Genomic DNA, 16310 nt, shown 5'->3' with positions numbered 1-16310 from the left:
GTACCTTCTTTCCTTCCTTAATTTCAGCTGATGACTTCATACTTTACTGAGAAAATAGTTAACGTTTGTTGCATGTTTATATGCTAAATATGAATGTTCCACATGCTTGCAAGTATTAACTCATTTAGTCCTCTCAACTCTCTGAAGTTGATGCTGCAAAATATCTCTATTTTAAAGATGAGGAAACTGAGGCACTAAGTAACACAGCTGGTACTGGAATGAGTTTTCCTTTGAACCTAGTTAGGCTGGCTCTAGAGTCCAGCTTTCACCCACCTCTTATTGTATGCTGAAACAACTACCTCTCTGAAAAGAACAACTGTTGTTTCCTTCTATTACCTTTACTTATAAGTCTGGATCTTCACCATGTCTTCTGCCTTCCTTCCTTTTAGAATGAGTGACTCTGGATACCCCCATCTAAAGACATGCATCCCATCCCATCTCATACTCAAGGACTGGTCACCTGTAATGATTCCCTCTCTCTTAACCATGTTCCCTTTTTCCCCTCATGCCTGGATCATTCTCATCAGGCTACAAACATGCTCTGAAATCAAGTCTTGCATCAGTTCAGGTCTTCCAAGAAGCAGATTCCAAGACAGAAATAGATGTGTAAACAATGTATTGAGACATTTCTCTCAGACACTAGTGAGGGAAAATGGTAAGAAGATTGGGAGAGCTGATCAGATCATGATGCAGATTTGAGCTCTGTGAAGGAGAGGGAAAGGAGGGAGGGAGGGAGGAAAGGAAGGAAGGGAGGGAGGGAGGGAGGGAGGGAGGGAGGGAGGGAGGGAAGGAGGGACAGATGAAGGTCTTAGGTTGCATTGCAATTCTAAGAAAGTTTTAGCAATGCCAAGGTTGAGTCCTCAGGCCAAAGTTGCTGGTCAGAGAAGTCCTGTGTCATGCAGGAACATACATACCTTTATCTCTCTGCCACCCCTAGTTACTGCCTTGAGTAGGCCATGGGACATATAGTCTTGGTATGAATGAGGAGGAAAGGATTTCATAACAGCACCTTGGACCATAGGCAATTATGTTCTTCACAGGAGATTTGAAAGATTCATATTCACTGTCACTACACCTCTCTAAACTTCTTGATTTTATGGTCTCCAGCCAGCTGCTACCCCATTTATCTGTTCTCCATTCTAATAAAACTCTTCAAAAGAGTTGATTATATTCACTGCTTCTATCCTTTTATGTTATATTCCCTCCTTAACTAAATCCAACCAGGATTTGTCTTTCTTCAATAACTGTTTTCTCTCATAGAAACAGACCATTTGGTTGAACATATGGCCACCCAGGTAAAGTGTATATTTCCCAAACTTCTTTGAAGTAGGTGTGGCCGCAGGACTAAATCCTGGCCAGAGGAATATGAGCTAAAGTGATGAGTGATACTTCTCAGCCATGCCCTCTTCTATCCCTGTCTCCCTTCCTGTTGGCTGGAATGGGAATGTAGTAATGAGCCATCTTGGATCCTGCACTTAGTGTTTGTAAACCTTAAGGATAGTGGAAGAGCAAGAAAGAAGGAGACTGTACCCCTGATGATTTCACAGAGCTGCAATGCCATAACCAGGACTTTATATGAAAAAGAGATAGGCTTTTATCTTATTTGAGCTCATTTTATTTTGGATCTCTGACTTTGGTTTCCTACTTTATATATCCACCCACTCCACAGGCAAGTTCTACTGACAGCATCTCTGAAATATATCTTGAATTTGGCTGTTTTGTTACACCACTTTGGTCCAACCTACCATCATTTTTCCCTGACTGCTTAAACAGCCTCACACTCATCTTGTTCTTCTACTCTTTACCTAGAGGGCTTGTTGTTATTTTTCACAATGAAAATGATTTTAAAAGGTTATATCACCTCCTACTTAAAATCCTCTGGTAACATTTGGCAATGCTGTCTATCAAAATACCACCAGCAACACACCTAAAGTGCTTGTAACTGTATGCTGTAGGGAGCCATAGGTGTTACAAGGGACTCTATTATAGGATTTGGGCTTGTGTTGGTGATTTTGGTTAGTGTTGAAGGAAGCAGGGTTAATTCTATTATTAGATGTATTAATAAATCTCACCTAGAAGGATGAAGATTAGAATAAGGCTAAAGCTGAAATTGATTAAAAGAAAAAAAAGCATTAGCCACTCATATTAGCCATGATAGGGACATGTTTGGTCATTTTCTGGTTTATACAATGTTCATATATTTTCTGTGTTTAGTCATGATTACAGAGTAGTTTTGTTTGTTTTTTTATCCATCATGGCCATAGATCATCTGATGTTAATTTTTTGAGAAATTGTTGACCTTCAGTGGGAACAACACCATAGACTGAGTGCCAGGCCAGCTCCTGATGGTACAGGGCTGCTTGCTTGTCTCTTTCTCCCTTCCCAGTGTTAGATTAAACTTCAAACTTTTTACCATGGCCTTCAAGGCCCTCCATGATCTGGTTCCTACCTAATTTCCAAACTCATTTCCTACCACACAGTCACTGCATTCCCTTAACACTGCCCCCCCCTTTTTTTTTTGTTTTTGGTTTTTTGAATGCTCCAAGTTTGTTCTCCCTTTAGGACTTTTATATTTGCAGTTAATTCTCCCTAGAATATTCTTTTCCCAAATATCACTTCTTAAATATTACTTCCTCATGGAGTTCTTCCCTGACTCTTCCCTTTTCCAGACCTGCAAGACATTTTTTGTATCATTTCTATGTTTTATTTTCTTTATTAAACCTTATGGTGTACTTGTTGGTTTTCTGCCTTCCCTGCTAGGCTATGAGATCTGTGAGAGCAGGAATTTTGTCTGTGTTGTTCACCAAGGTGTATCCTCAGTGCCTATCGTAGTACTTCACATAAGGGACTGTCAATAGATTTTTGTGGAGTAAAGGAACTCTCAACCTCTAGGGATGGGTGGAGGGCAAGTAGGTCAACAATTACAACATGGTGTGCAAGTGTGCACTGGACTTCTTGGGGATGAGTCACACCCAAATTGTTGGAGGCTTATTGCCAGAACACAAGAGTTTATGAGGAATCTCTTGTCTCCTGTTAAGCCATATACCTGATGTGGTTTTGATTTCTGCAAGATTGACATTGTTCAAGAGATACTCTTGGCTCTAGCGATTTGCTTTCCTTAGGAACACCTACATTTATACTTTCGAAATGAGAGAACCTGATTGTATTGGTTTGCTATCACCTCATTTCCAGCACACCTACCAAGAGTCACAACTCAAATGTCTATAGGGACTAAGCAGGCACCTTAAGTGAGTGAAGTAAACTGGGTTATGGCAACTTAAGAACTCTTTGGACATAGACCTCCATCTAGAACTGTTCTTCACATCTCAAAACCTATACCCCTTCTCCCATGTTTCCTGAATCCTATCCTCTCGGTCTCTCTTGTTTTCCCACTTCTGATAGAATATGAGCTCAAATAGTTTATCATTTTTGTCTTTATTAAGAAAATCAATAATGTAAATCTAATGACAAATGGTGGTGGAGACCTGGCCTCGGTACTGGATGGGGAAAAGGGAGGGCTGAGAACCACGGTTGGTAAGACAATGTGCTCTGGGGACTTTGCTCTGGCTGATTTTGGCTTTGTGGAAGTGCAAACCCAAGTTGCTAGATTTTCATATTTATTTCGAGAAAAACTCGAAATCTAGAAGTTTAGGTGAAATCCCTTGATTGTTAGTTCTTGGTAATATTTAATTTTCATTAAACACTGAGAATCAAATGAGCTTATTCAACAAATAGGCCACCCTCCAGATTTGGCATTTGGGCTGTTGGCACTGGGACTCTTGAAAGTAGTTGTCTCTAGATGAGCAACCAGTCGGTGCCAGTCAGACATGAACAGAGCTTCTGGACAGAATAGGCAGCTAAGGAGTAAGGATAGCAGTGAGCATGGGCTGCTGTGGGTGCCCAGGAGGGTTGTCTGGCTGTGGCTGGAGGAGGAGCTGGGAGGTGGGGAGGGTGTTACTGAGGAAGTCTTCTCAGAACAGGTTAGCCTAGAGACGAAGGGGTGTTATTGTTGGGGAAAGACAAGAGCATACAGAGATGTGAGAACTTGTGGCAGTGTGGGGACACTTCAAATACTACATGTGGTAAGACACTACCTCTGTTCTGTGGTGTCATGTGGTGGAGAGTGACTGTGTGTGTGTGTGTGTGTGTGTGTGTGTGTGTGTGTGTGGTACAGGGAGGGAGAGGTGGTGGTGGAGGAACGGGCAGTGCAGAGGAGGCAGGAAATGAAGCTGTAAGGAGAGCTAGAATCTGATCATGAGGGGCCTGGATGATGTTCTACTTAGGAGTTTCACTAGTGTCCTAAAGGGTATGGAGGATGCACTGAGGGACATTAACTAGGGCTTTGACATCTTAGCTTTGCAGTTTGGACAGATTCCCAGGCAGCCTGTGGAGTGTTAATTAGCAGTAAGGTTTGAGGCTATTTACATTTAATGGAATAAACTGGATCCTGTTAAGCAGGAAAGCTTCTGATCCTCCCTCATCTCCAACCCCCACTCCCACATTCACTTCTAGAGACTTCACTGTTACCTTATGGCAGAATTATTTGAGTGCCTCCTTATCACATAAAATCTTCATGTTTGCAATTGCTGCTTCCTTTAGTGTAGCTAATTACTTTTGAGTATGCTTATCCTTCTTACCTAGTCTTTCTTTCTGGTCCTGATAGGGACCTAGGATTTACTCTGGTAAATGAAAGTTGGGTAGTGTAAGTTTTCACTCCAGATTGTTTGAACTGATCAGAACATGCTCATAGAAGCTATTTGTCATGAGTAACACAAGAAGAGATGATGGTAAAAATATTGAATAATACCCTGGAGGCTGATGTTCCCAAAGGCAGCCACATGAAAGACACCAGTGGATGGGCCAGAAGACTCCCAGCATTTACCAATTGACATTCCAGTGCTACCTCCCTACCCTGGGTACCTCCCTACCCAGATGCACTCTGGCTGAGAACTAGGGAGACACACAGGGAAGAGGCCCCACCCCTGTGATCTATAGGGGACAAGCTGGCAGGCACCAGCGACCCCACTGGTACCCACTGAGGACTTCCCAAGGAAAGGAATAGAAGGAGGCCACTTCAGGGCTTGGAACAGTGGCTTTTTAGCAACTTAACATGGGAATATTTCAATATTTAATAGTCATTAGAGCCATACTAGTGAAATGTAGCAAAATAGAGACCTAAATCTATGATTCTGAGAAAAATAGACATTAAAAACTTCCCCTTCTGCTGTGCCTTGTGGAAAGACATTTCTACAATTTGCCTAAACATAGTTCCAGATGGATTTCTTTGACCTTCACTTGAAGCTTTGCATGGCACTATTCTGTGCAATGTCTTGATTTTACAAAGGTAGTAAAATTTCCCACATTACCACAAGTCTGCTTTGTTTATCTTTTCTAGTGTGGTTCAACACTTTGAGGAGACCACAATTGCTTGGGCAAAGTGTCCTGGAAGTAACGTGATGAAGAGATTGGAAGGAGGCAAGACTTGAGGCAGGGAGCTTGAGTCCAAGTTTCAAATGAGAATCTTGACAAGGTAGCAGTGTGGAGGAGAGGGCAGATCCAAGAGCTGTTTTTGATATGATCATATGGAGTAAAAGGGAGATTAAGATGAGTCAAGTTTCTGACCTGAGCGAAAGAGAAAGTAATGATACTGCTCATAGGGAGTCATAGTGGTTGGTGGCTATAAAAGGGGTCTCATCCCTCTGGTCTCTGAATACTTATTAGCAAAATGAGATAATAATGGTACCTACTTCATAGGATTACTTTGTGGACTAAATGGAATAATGCACGTAGAATGTTAAATATGGGACTGGCATGCAGTAAGTACTCAATAAATGTTAGCAATTTTTTTCTTCAGGAAACAGCCTTAGAAAAGTTAAGTAATTTGCTTCAAACTACAGAGTTAGGTGAGTGATAGAGTTGGGATTCTAGCATATCAGTTGGAGTAGTGTCTGGTCGCTTTACCTGTTACATAGGATAGAAACCATCAAAAGAGGGACAGGTCCGGGATGTGGCTATGATGATGAGCTTGGTTTTGGAAAAGGAGATGTAAAAGTGGGGTGAGGAGAGGAAGTCCAGGAAGAAGTTGGATACATGGATCTGGACCTCAGGAGGGTCTTGGCCAGAGAAGTCCTTGTTCATATCTCAGTCTATGAAATTATAGTCATGAATAGTGCACCACCTAATAACCAGGTTTGTGGCTTTGATAAATAGCCAGAGCGTGTTTAATAAAATTATGTGATCAAGATAATTGTAAATTCTTTAAGTGGTTTTAGTCAGATTTTTACATTTGACCATCAGTCTCACTTGCCAAAATTTTTCATGATGCCATATAATCAGTAACTATAATAAAAAGCCTATATTTCAGAAATACAAAAGCCATATCCTAATCAGTATGATGTTTAAAGATTTCTGTATTAAAAAAACACTCCTTTAAGAAGTTAATTAATCTTTGGTCAAGATAACTTCCCAAATGTCATCTCTCTGGACTACAAGCAATTTTTCAACTCTTTCAATATGTTAACATTATAAGAAAGAAAAGAAAAGAAAGAAAGAAAGAAAGAAAGAGAGAGAGAGAGAGAGAGAGAAAGAGAAAGAAAGAAAAGAAAGAAAGACCCCTACTTTAGGTTGTGTCACAAGCTTTAGTCCTCCTCAGATCTCAACCTTATTTACCTTCTCTTACCTACTCTTATCCCCCTACCAAGTACTTTATCATACTGCTGATGTGGACTTGTCTGTGTATATATCAGAAACCTAAGGTGAAAAAATAGGTGTCTTTTAAAACACCTGGATATGGGTTTATGAAGATGGTAGAATTGTGTATGGCAAGAGGTGACTAACTATGGTTCATTGGCGAAATTCTGGCTCACCAGCTGTTTTTATATGGAGCATGAACTAAGAATAGTTTTTATATTTTTAAATAGTTGCAAAGAAATAAGAAGAAGAATATTTCATGATGTGAAAATTATATGAAATGCAAATTTCATTGTCCATAAATGAATAAAGTTTTATTGGAACACAGTCTTGTCCATTCATTTACATAACATCAATAGGAGCTTTCATGTTATGATGGCAAAGGTGAGAACTTGTGACAAAGATTTATGGTGCTCTCATTACTTTGCAGTAGTGTTCAGCAACCTACAAATCTCAGGTATGTGGTTATAACTCCACAGTGTTTCAAGTGCCATGTGTATTTCTATAGAGCAATATTTTATTTTATTTTATTTTATTTTATTTTATTTTATTTTATTTTAATTTTAATGACCAGTACAATAGCCATATTTTCAGAAGGAGAAGGAAGAGAAGGGAAGAGTAGTGGGATCCAAATGTCATGGTGTTAAGACACGGTGGAGTGTGAGTTATTTTGTTATTGAATTAGACAGGAAAGCAGTGTGTTTACTATGCAGTGACACAACTGTGCTAAAAGAATACAGTTATAACAGAGTAAGTATTCATCACAACACTCAACCACAAGAAAGCAATGGCCAGAAAAATTGGAAAATTTAAAACAGAATGTCATCATACCATAATTTCTTCATGAAAATAAAACATGAAAATGAACAACTGATGTGCATTTCTAAGTGGTTCATTTATTATCACACCAGTAAAGTCACATCTTACATGTGTCTTTGAAAATGAAGTAGTTTAAGATCATTAGCCTTCTGATAATAGTGGTTGCCTGAAAAGCTGAGGACATTGGGAGCAACATCAATAATCAATTTAAAAACAAGGCAAATGATTTCTAGTGATTTTCTTCAGCTCTTGATAAGTTAAAAGCTGCTGCCAATACAGCTCAGGTGTTATTTGATGAGTTCATGCTGAGTTTGAAGTGAATGATGAATTAGCTTCTATGAATAGTCCATGTAGAAAAACTATAGGCAAAAATATTTTCAAAGAAAATGAGGAAACACTAATTCAGTACAAACTGAAGTGGAATCTGCTAAGATGTGTTACAACTCTTGGAGGTGAAAATGTGTGGAGCACAGAATGGCTTTTTGGACGAATTTACAATTTACATAGCCTATGCTAATTTATTACAATAGTCATCAGAAGGTACTTTGTAGAAAGTATTTGAATCTATCACGTGTTATTGAACCAATTGTGTCAAAGGTGAATTTCATTAGCTTTTCTGGACTTAACCATTATCTGTTTTGTGAACTTTTGTCAAAAACAGAAGCTGAATATCCTGACCTGCCTTACCAACTCATACTGCTGATCGCTTAACATTTATAAGTGCCCTGTGACTTTGAGCTCAGGGTCGAGATTGACATTTTTCTTAAAGAGAACAGTCTTCAATCACTACTATTGAACACTGGATGGCTTTGGAAATTAGCCGTTTCTTCAGAAGCCATAATGATTCTTTTTAAAAACATTTTTTTAATGCTATTTATTCTTGAGACAGAGAGAGACAGAGCATGAGCAGGGGAGGAGCAGAGAGAGAGGGAGACACAGAATCTGAAGCAGGCTCCAGGCTCCAAGCTGGAGCACAGAGCCCGATATGAGGCTCGAACTCACAAACCACTAGATCATGACCTTAGCCAAAGTCGGATTCAACCAACTGAGCCACCCAGGTGCCCCTGATGTCATAATGATTCTTAATGGATTCAACCAAAATTTAAAACAAAACAACGATTATATACAGAGTACTAAAGTCATTTTGATGAAATCACAAGTAATGTCAAGCTGCTTTAAAAACTTCCTATGCTGTCAAAACTTAAAAAGTGAGATTTCCATTACTACACAAATTTTCAGTGAACATATTTTCCCAGCTCAAATTATAGTTCTAACAATGGTTTTCAGACCTCAATACAAGTACAAAAGAAACTTTTAAATTTCAAAATCCATTTATCTGAGCAATTGAGGAGCTTCCATATAACCTTCAACTGGAAGTGATTAATCTGCAATATAATGACATGCTAAAAGGAAAATTTAATAAAATTCTATAGATGCCTTCCAAGCAGTGAAAATGTTTAATAAAATCTTATGCTCATGGATTGATAATCAGTATTTGTCAGTACCTTCCTTTGAGAGTTTTAACCAACTGTGAGATGAAGCCAACTACAAAGTTTAGAGGGCACTCACTCCACACAAGATTACCCTCACTTTCAACACCAGTTGCAAGTTTTGGGTATTTCCCAAACCACTTTTGGGGTCAATAATTCATTAGAAGGACTCACAGAATTTACCAAAAGCTATTATGCTCACTTACCATTTGTTACTGGGAAAGGATACAGATTTCATAGTCTAGGGAAGAAGTACATAGAGTAGAATTAGGGCTCTATCACATAGGCATGATTGACTGATTGCCCACAATAGTTGATCAACCTCCAGGTCAACTGATACCATGTGGCCATATCACATTTTGTCTTTTTGACATGGTCAGCCCCTTCCCTAAATCACATTTTTAGACTGTTCAGTGTGATCGAAGTTTCCCAAGCAAACCATGACATTCCAAGGGCCTAAGATCACTTCCTAGTAGCTGAGGACAAATATCAGAACTCTTACTGGGTAAGATTAATGCTTCACTACATACCACCTGTGGGAAAAGACATTTTCAAAGATGAGACCTATAAAATTTTATTACAGATCAGCATTAACATGAATATTTGCAATCTGTTTTGATTAAAGGGAATGCTAATTTTTAACTCCAATGAAGTAAAATGTGATCTTCCCCCATAATTTATTTTTCTCATTATTAGACCTACTCACAAAAGAATATACTCAATTATTAATATCAAATTTAGAATTTTATCAATAAAAAATGTGGAAATTTGTTTTCCCTCTTGTTATATAAGTACTTACATAATATCCTCGATTTTGCCTATTGGCCTGCAAAGACTGAAATATTTACTATCTGATCCTTTTACAGAAAAAGTCCACCAACCTCTGACGTACAGTGTGATTTGTAATACTGCTGAGATGATTAGTTTTATGAGTTAACTTGGTGAGACTACAGACCTTATTATTCAATCAAGCACCAATCTAGGTGTTGCTGTGGAAGCCTTTTGTAGATGTAATTAACATCTACAATCAGTTGACTTTAAGTGAAGGAAACTATCCTCAATAGTCTGAGAAGGCCTGGTCCAATCAGTTGAGAAGCCTTAAATGAGCTTTCCTTGAAAAAGAAGAAATTTCATCTGTGGACAGCAGCTCCTGCCTGAAAATTTTTAGCCTGCACTTCCTGATGGCCTGCCCTATGGATTTGAGATGTGCCAAACCAGCCCCACATTCACATAAGCCAATTTCTTTATATTTACATTACATTACATTTCTTTATATTTATATACTTATCCTACTGATTCTGTTTCTCTGGTGGAATCCTGACTGATTCAACTGCTCACTACAAAACATACCACCTAAACTGTGCTGCTAGAAAACCAAAAGGGAAATTATTTTATTTTATTTTTAATGTTTATTTATTTTTGAGAGAGAGAGCACAAGTAGGGGAGGGGCAGAGAGAGACACACACACAGAACTCGAAGCAGGCTCCAGGATCTGAGCTGTCAGCACAGAGCCTAATGTGGGGCTCGAACTCATAAGCGGTGAGAATATGATCTGAGCTGCAGTCAGATGCTTGACCGACTGAGCCACCCAGGTGCCTGAAAAAGGAAATAATTTTATATAAAATGAAATTCATATTTTGCCATAGCTGCCTGTCAGCTGTGATATTATTGCCTAATCTAATTGACTTTTTAAGGCAGAAAGAGTAGTGAGAATTATGAATAAAGAAAATTTGGGAAGACTTTAATTCAGTCTTATTACTGTGGGTCAAAGCGAATTTTTTTTTAATTAAAAAACTTTTTAAAAATGTTTATTTTTGAGAGAAACAGAGTGCAAGTGGGGGAGGGGCAGAGAGCGACAGAGGCACAGAATCTGAAGCAGGCTCCAGGCTGTCAGCACAGAGACCATTGCGGGGCTCGAACTCAGGGACCCACAAGATCATGACCTGAGCTGAAGTCAGAGGCCTAACGGACTGAGGCATCCAGGCTCCCTTATTTCTTTGTTTCTTGATAGAATCTGTTCCCAGAGCAAAAATGAGATTTTTCCAAGAAATGTCTTTATTAGCTTACCTCTAGGACTCTTTTCCTGGGGGCCCTGTTGCTGGCTTTCAGAGCACCCTTACCTTCTGGCATTGTTGGTAAATCCCAAGCTTGTGTACTTTCACAGGAGAGTATTCTGGGCTTTTATCAGACTTTCATATGAGTCCGTGGCACCAACAGGATAAAAACCACAAATGACCTCCTCTGTAGGTATATATTTACCATAATGTGTCATCTGCTGTGTACATTATCTCCTCTAATCCACACAACAATCCTATAAAGTAGGCATATCCCATCTTGTGCTGATAAGCAAAAGAGTGTGGATTTGAATTCACATCAGATACCAAAGCTCCTGCTCCGGAGGCAGGGGAGGGAGTTCGGTTCAATCACTAGGCTCAGTTGTCTGGGAACTTCCTGCCCTTGTGGTGGTGGCCTGGGGGGCCCCAAGTACCTGCTTGGCTTATGCCCACTTGCCTAGCGAAGAGCAGGTTGGAGCGGACCTCCTGGCCTCCTAATGCGCCCCAGCCCAATGGGAGGGAGGAGGAGCGGGCGCCCCGGGGAGAGGAGGGCGGGCCCTGAGAGGGAGTTTGAAAAGAGGAAGGAAGTGGGGCCCGGCGGAGTGCCTAGCCTGGTTGCTTCCCCACAGAACGACGCGAGGCGCCCGCAGCCCCCCTGGCCCAGCCATGGCCCCCTGGCGCAAAACTGACAAGGAGCGGCACGGCGTGGGTAGGTGCGGGCGTGGGGTCCCCAGCTGGGGGAAGGGCAGTTGGCCAGAGAACCGCACGCAGAAAGATGCTGCGGGAGGCGGCGGCATGGGCGCGGGCCGGGAGCTCTGACCCAAGGTCTAAGGGCACAGTGGCTTCCTCAGCCTGCTGCGGGGGCCAGCTGGGTGAGGAAGAGGAGGCAGAGGGAGAGGAAGGAGGGCACCCCGCCCTGTGGGCTTCGCCTAGCCCGTGCCCTTTCCCGCCCGGCGCGCAGCCCCCTGCCTCTCCCCAGTGCTGGTGCATCCCTTAGAAGCAGTCCAGCCCAGTGCCTGTCAACCTGGCTCTGTGTGCCAGACTCCCAGTGTTTCAATGAGTGGACTCCATTGCCCCATGTAGAGAGCGGGCCTCATAAAGGAGCGCCCGTTCTCTCCCCTGGCCCGGCCTAGCCTGGCCCAGTGACACCCATCTGTCTGCTTCTCCTGCCTGTTCCTTCTGGGTCAGATGACCCCTGATTTGGTAGAAGGTCTAGAGGGCTATACTAGCTTGTGGGGTGGTATTGGAGGGCGGAGTCCTTCACTCAGCCCTGGAGAGCCTATGGGGAGAAAGGCTTCTCTGCTAGGTTATCTGGGGATATCCAAGAAGCCAGCCTCATCAGCTTCAGCCATCTAAGCTCCCAGAAGCCTCTGTCTCAAGCTCAGGGGCGGAAGTGGTAGCTGGGGGAAGGGAGGCTTCAGGTACTGGGGCTCATTCTACTAAGTGGCACCCGTGGTGCAACCTCCATAGACTCACTGTGGTTTTCAAACTCAAGTGTGAATTTGAAAACCGCTGTATGGCAGACACCACCCTCAGAGATGAGGATTGAATAGGTCAGAGGTTGGAGGGTCCAGGGGTGGGCGGGGGGGGGGGGGGGGTTGCGCTATTACTAAGGGTAGTCCCAAGGCCACTGTTGGAGAAATACTGCCCTGGAGAGTTCAACATTTATCTGTTCACTTAATGGGCTCTAGGCACCATGGAGTGTTTTAAGACGAATGGTCCCCATCCAGACAACAAATAATAATCTATACCCTTGAGGGGCTCAGTTTCTTCATCTGTAAAATGGGAAGTTTGAACTAAACCCCAAAAGGACCATGTTTAACCTCAAAGCTTCTCTAACTTTGGCCCCTCTAGCTAGGGGTATTAGGCTGAAATTTTTCTCAAGTTAAGATGGGGACTGTTAAATAGGGCAGACCATTGTAGGTGGAGAGGCCAATGTAGTGTAGAAGATGAAAGCTAGACCCGGAGGGGATATCCGGGAAAGAAGAGAGGTTTGCCTTTCACCTGAAGGGAATGATTATGCTCAGAGTAAGCTGGAGCCACATTTTGGAAGTCTATAAATGCCAGGCTAAGAAGTTGAGACTCTTTCTACTTTGGCAGTGGGGAACCAAAGAGGGCTTCTGAGCAGGGAAGAGGCATGAGCAGATTCATGCTGCAGCCAGTGTGGAGGAAGTTTGGGTGGACAGAAGGGCGAAGGTGCCTGGGCAGCAGACAAGAGACAGTATTGGTGGTCTAGGGTAAGCAGGGCAGTTAATGGGGGAGATTGAGTGATATGGAAGAGTCCCAGCCTCCATCCCAAGGGCTGCAGTGCATTCCTGCTGTGAAGGCCCTGTGCTATGGTGTGAAGATCTTGGGCTCTGGTGCTAGACTGCTTGTTCTTGGATTCCAGCTTCTGACACTTCCCAACCCTGTGACTCAGACAAGTTACTTACTCTCTCCAGGCCTCAGTTTCCTTGTCTGTATGATGGGGATAATAATAGTACCTGCTTCCCAGGGTTATTGTAGGATTAAACGAATTCATCCACATAAAGTCCCTAGAATGACAATTGTACAAAGCAATCCTCACTAAATGTTATCAATTATTATTCTTAGACTTTGTCCTCTGCATGGAGGTTTAGTTGAGGACATGACATCACAGGATGAGATAGAGTTACAGGATGGAGTGGGGTTCCCACACTCTCTAGAAGAGGAAAATCCCACCTATGTGCTCAGAGATTGGGAGCTCTGTTAGGCCCTAAGCTCAGAGGCTTCTTGATCTAATAGTATGGCTGACATTTTTCATGTCTACTTGTGAAAATTCTATTTCACTGGGGGGCCAGAAGATCTATGACCCTCTAGGGAGCCAGAGAGCACTTGGTAGGTGCCTGCTCATCAAAAGAATCTCTTTTCTCTGCAAATGAATGCTGGACTAAGGAAGGTAGCCTCCAGCCCTCTTTCTTAGGCCCTGGGTAGATGGAAGGAAAAGGCAAAGTTTAGGTTATGATGAAATAGGGGACTGGAGTCATGGAACAGAAAGAACAGAAACCTACAGTAAGGAGTCTGGATTCTAGTTCCAACACCATCACTATATGCAGACAGATCTATGCTCTCGTTTTCTCATTGTAAGTTAAAGAATTAATATTTTTTGATTTCAAGGTGTTCTTTTATGAAGAGCATTTGAGATAATGACTATGGGGGCTTTGAAGAAGAAAAGAGAAACATATAAAGGATTAGGGGGTTCTTGAAATATCTCCAGAGTCCCAGCCAGGCCTAAAACACAAGGAGAATCTGAGCTTTGCTTTCCTATTTGGTTTCCTTGTCAGCAAACCAAACATTGCTGGTAACATTAGCCAGTCTTTTTCTGTCTTAATTCTCAAGGATTGCTGGTGTCTATTTGTCTCGGGGCTGGCTTTACATGAGGCTCCTTTATCATCAGAACTACTGGCTTCTTGCTCATCTTATTGTCTGGTAGGCAGCCAGTTGACCCTTCATATAGATCTATAGTCAGATTATTTTTCCTTCCTTGGGAAAGAAAGGAAACATGTGATCATTAGGATTCCAGAGAGTCCCAGAGGCGGGATAGGTGTTTCCAAGGACAAAACAGTGTGACTCTGAAGTAAGAAAAGGCACAGACTCTGTCCTTGGAGGAGATATATGTAACGTTAGAAGCTGTGGCTGTGAAGTCAGAACTGATTTCAAATATGGGCCTGTTTCCTTATCAATAGAGTGGGGGTAATGATGAATAATGTCAGTCTTGGGGGATTGTTGTGAGGATTGGATGGGGTAATGCAGGAAAAGCATTAGTAATGTGGTTGGCTCAATGAAAGTTACCTACTAAGGTCAAGGGGGTTACCTAATGGCTCTGGAGCCAAGAGAAACACAGAGTAATGCCAGATTCAGGACAGTTATGCCTTCCAAGAGTATAATATTTTGTGGTTTATAAGACCTATTCTCGCGCAATATCTTTGGCTCCAGAACATTTATGTGAGGCATTATCTTCATGTTATACATCAAGAAATCAAGGCCCAGAGTTCATATAATTTGGAAGCACTTGGGCGTGGCCTTAAATTCAATTGACTTTACAGGCCCTTTGCACCACACTAGGATGGAATCTGGGAAGGGGAATGTCATAGAAAAAGGCAAGATGTTGGAATGCATGTGGCATTTGGATCAAACAATAAATATTCTGCTTTGGTTTTGGTAGATGTTTATAATGGGAAACAAAACAAAACAAAAAACTTTGGAGAGGTAGGTTGCAGCCAGATTGTGAAGAGCTTTGAACACCAACCTTGTAAGTTTGGACTTCGTTCTGTGTACAATGGAAGTTTTGAGCAGGCATGCCACCCGTAAGAATTTAATATAATTAATTGTGAGAAGGGCGGGGATTGGATGTAGGAATACAAGAACAGAAGTAAGTGACCTTTTACCTATTAACTGCCTGATTAGTTAACCCTGCAAGAGTCTACTTATAATAACATTTCCTTTTCACCTTTACTGTGTTAATCCTCTCTGCCTGAGTCTCAGTGATGAGAGCTTCCTCCTTGAAGGAGAGAAGGGAGAGCAGAAAAGGGAGAGGAGGAAAGAGTATGACAGTATCAGTTAAGAATAAGTGTGACTGGGTGATAGAATGCCTCTAAACAGTGGCTTACCCAAACTAGAAGTTTATTTCTCCCTCAAATAGAAACCCAGAAATGGTCCATGAAGAGGGGGTCATGGTCTACTATGCTGCTTCCTCAGCATGAGGCTGCTGCCTCCTGAACTGAGCTGGTTGCTCAAGCTCCAGTTGTCAAGTCCCCCTTCCAGCCAGAAAGAAGGATGAAGGGAAGCAGAAGGACATGACCTTTCTCTTTAAGGACACCTACCTGAGGGCCCACCTAACACTTCCTCTTGTTTCCTATTAGCTAAAGCCTAATCACGTGACTGAGGAGGGAAGCTAGGAAATGTAGTCTGTAATGCAGGCAGCCATGCACCCCGCTGAAAATTAGGAGTGCCATTTCTAAGGAAGAAGGGGAAGAAGGATTTGGGGGATGATATGTCAGTTTGTTTAAGGCAGCCATAAGAAAGTACCACAGACTGGGTGGCTTAAAAAATAGAAATTTGTTTCCTCACAGTTCTGGAGGCTGGAAGGCCAAGGCCAAGGTGCCGGTAGATTGGTTTCTCCTGAGGCATTGGCTTGCAGACACCTGCCGTCTCATGGCTTTGTCCTCACGCAGTCATCTCTGTGCACGCTCACCCCTAGTGTCTCTTCCTCTTAGAAGGATGCCAGTTATATGGGATT

At 42.1% G+C, this 16310-nt stretch overlaps 1 protein-coding gene across 1 annotated transcript in view; it reads left to right on the top strand.

Moving 5' to 3' along the window:
- The first annotated feature begins 11606 nt into the window (after positions 1 to 11606).
- The window catches only part of DOCK2 (dedicator of cytokinesis 2), a 413885-nt gene continuing 409181 nt past the window's right edge, over positions 11607 to 16310 (top strand). The window contains exon 1 of the mRNA XM_015065771.3: positions 11607 to 11762. Coding sequence (XP_014921257.3) covers positions 11720 to 11762 — 43 coding nt within the window. The 5' untranslated portion in view covers positions 11607 to 11719. The remainder of the gene's footprint in view (positions 11763 to 16310) is intronic.

The sequence above is a fragment of the Acinonyx jubatus genome, chromosome A1, assembly GCF_027475565.1.
Source record: "Acinonyx jubatus isolate Ajub_Pintada_27869175 chromosome A1, VMU_Ajub_asm_v1.0, whole genome shotgun sequence".
Classification (NCBI taxonomy): Eukaryota; Metazoa; Chordata; class Mammalia; order Carnivora; family Felidae; genus Acinonyx; species Acinonyx jubatus.
This window is presented reverse-complemented; position numbering and strand designations above follow the sequence as displayed.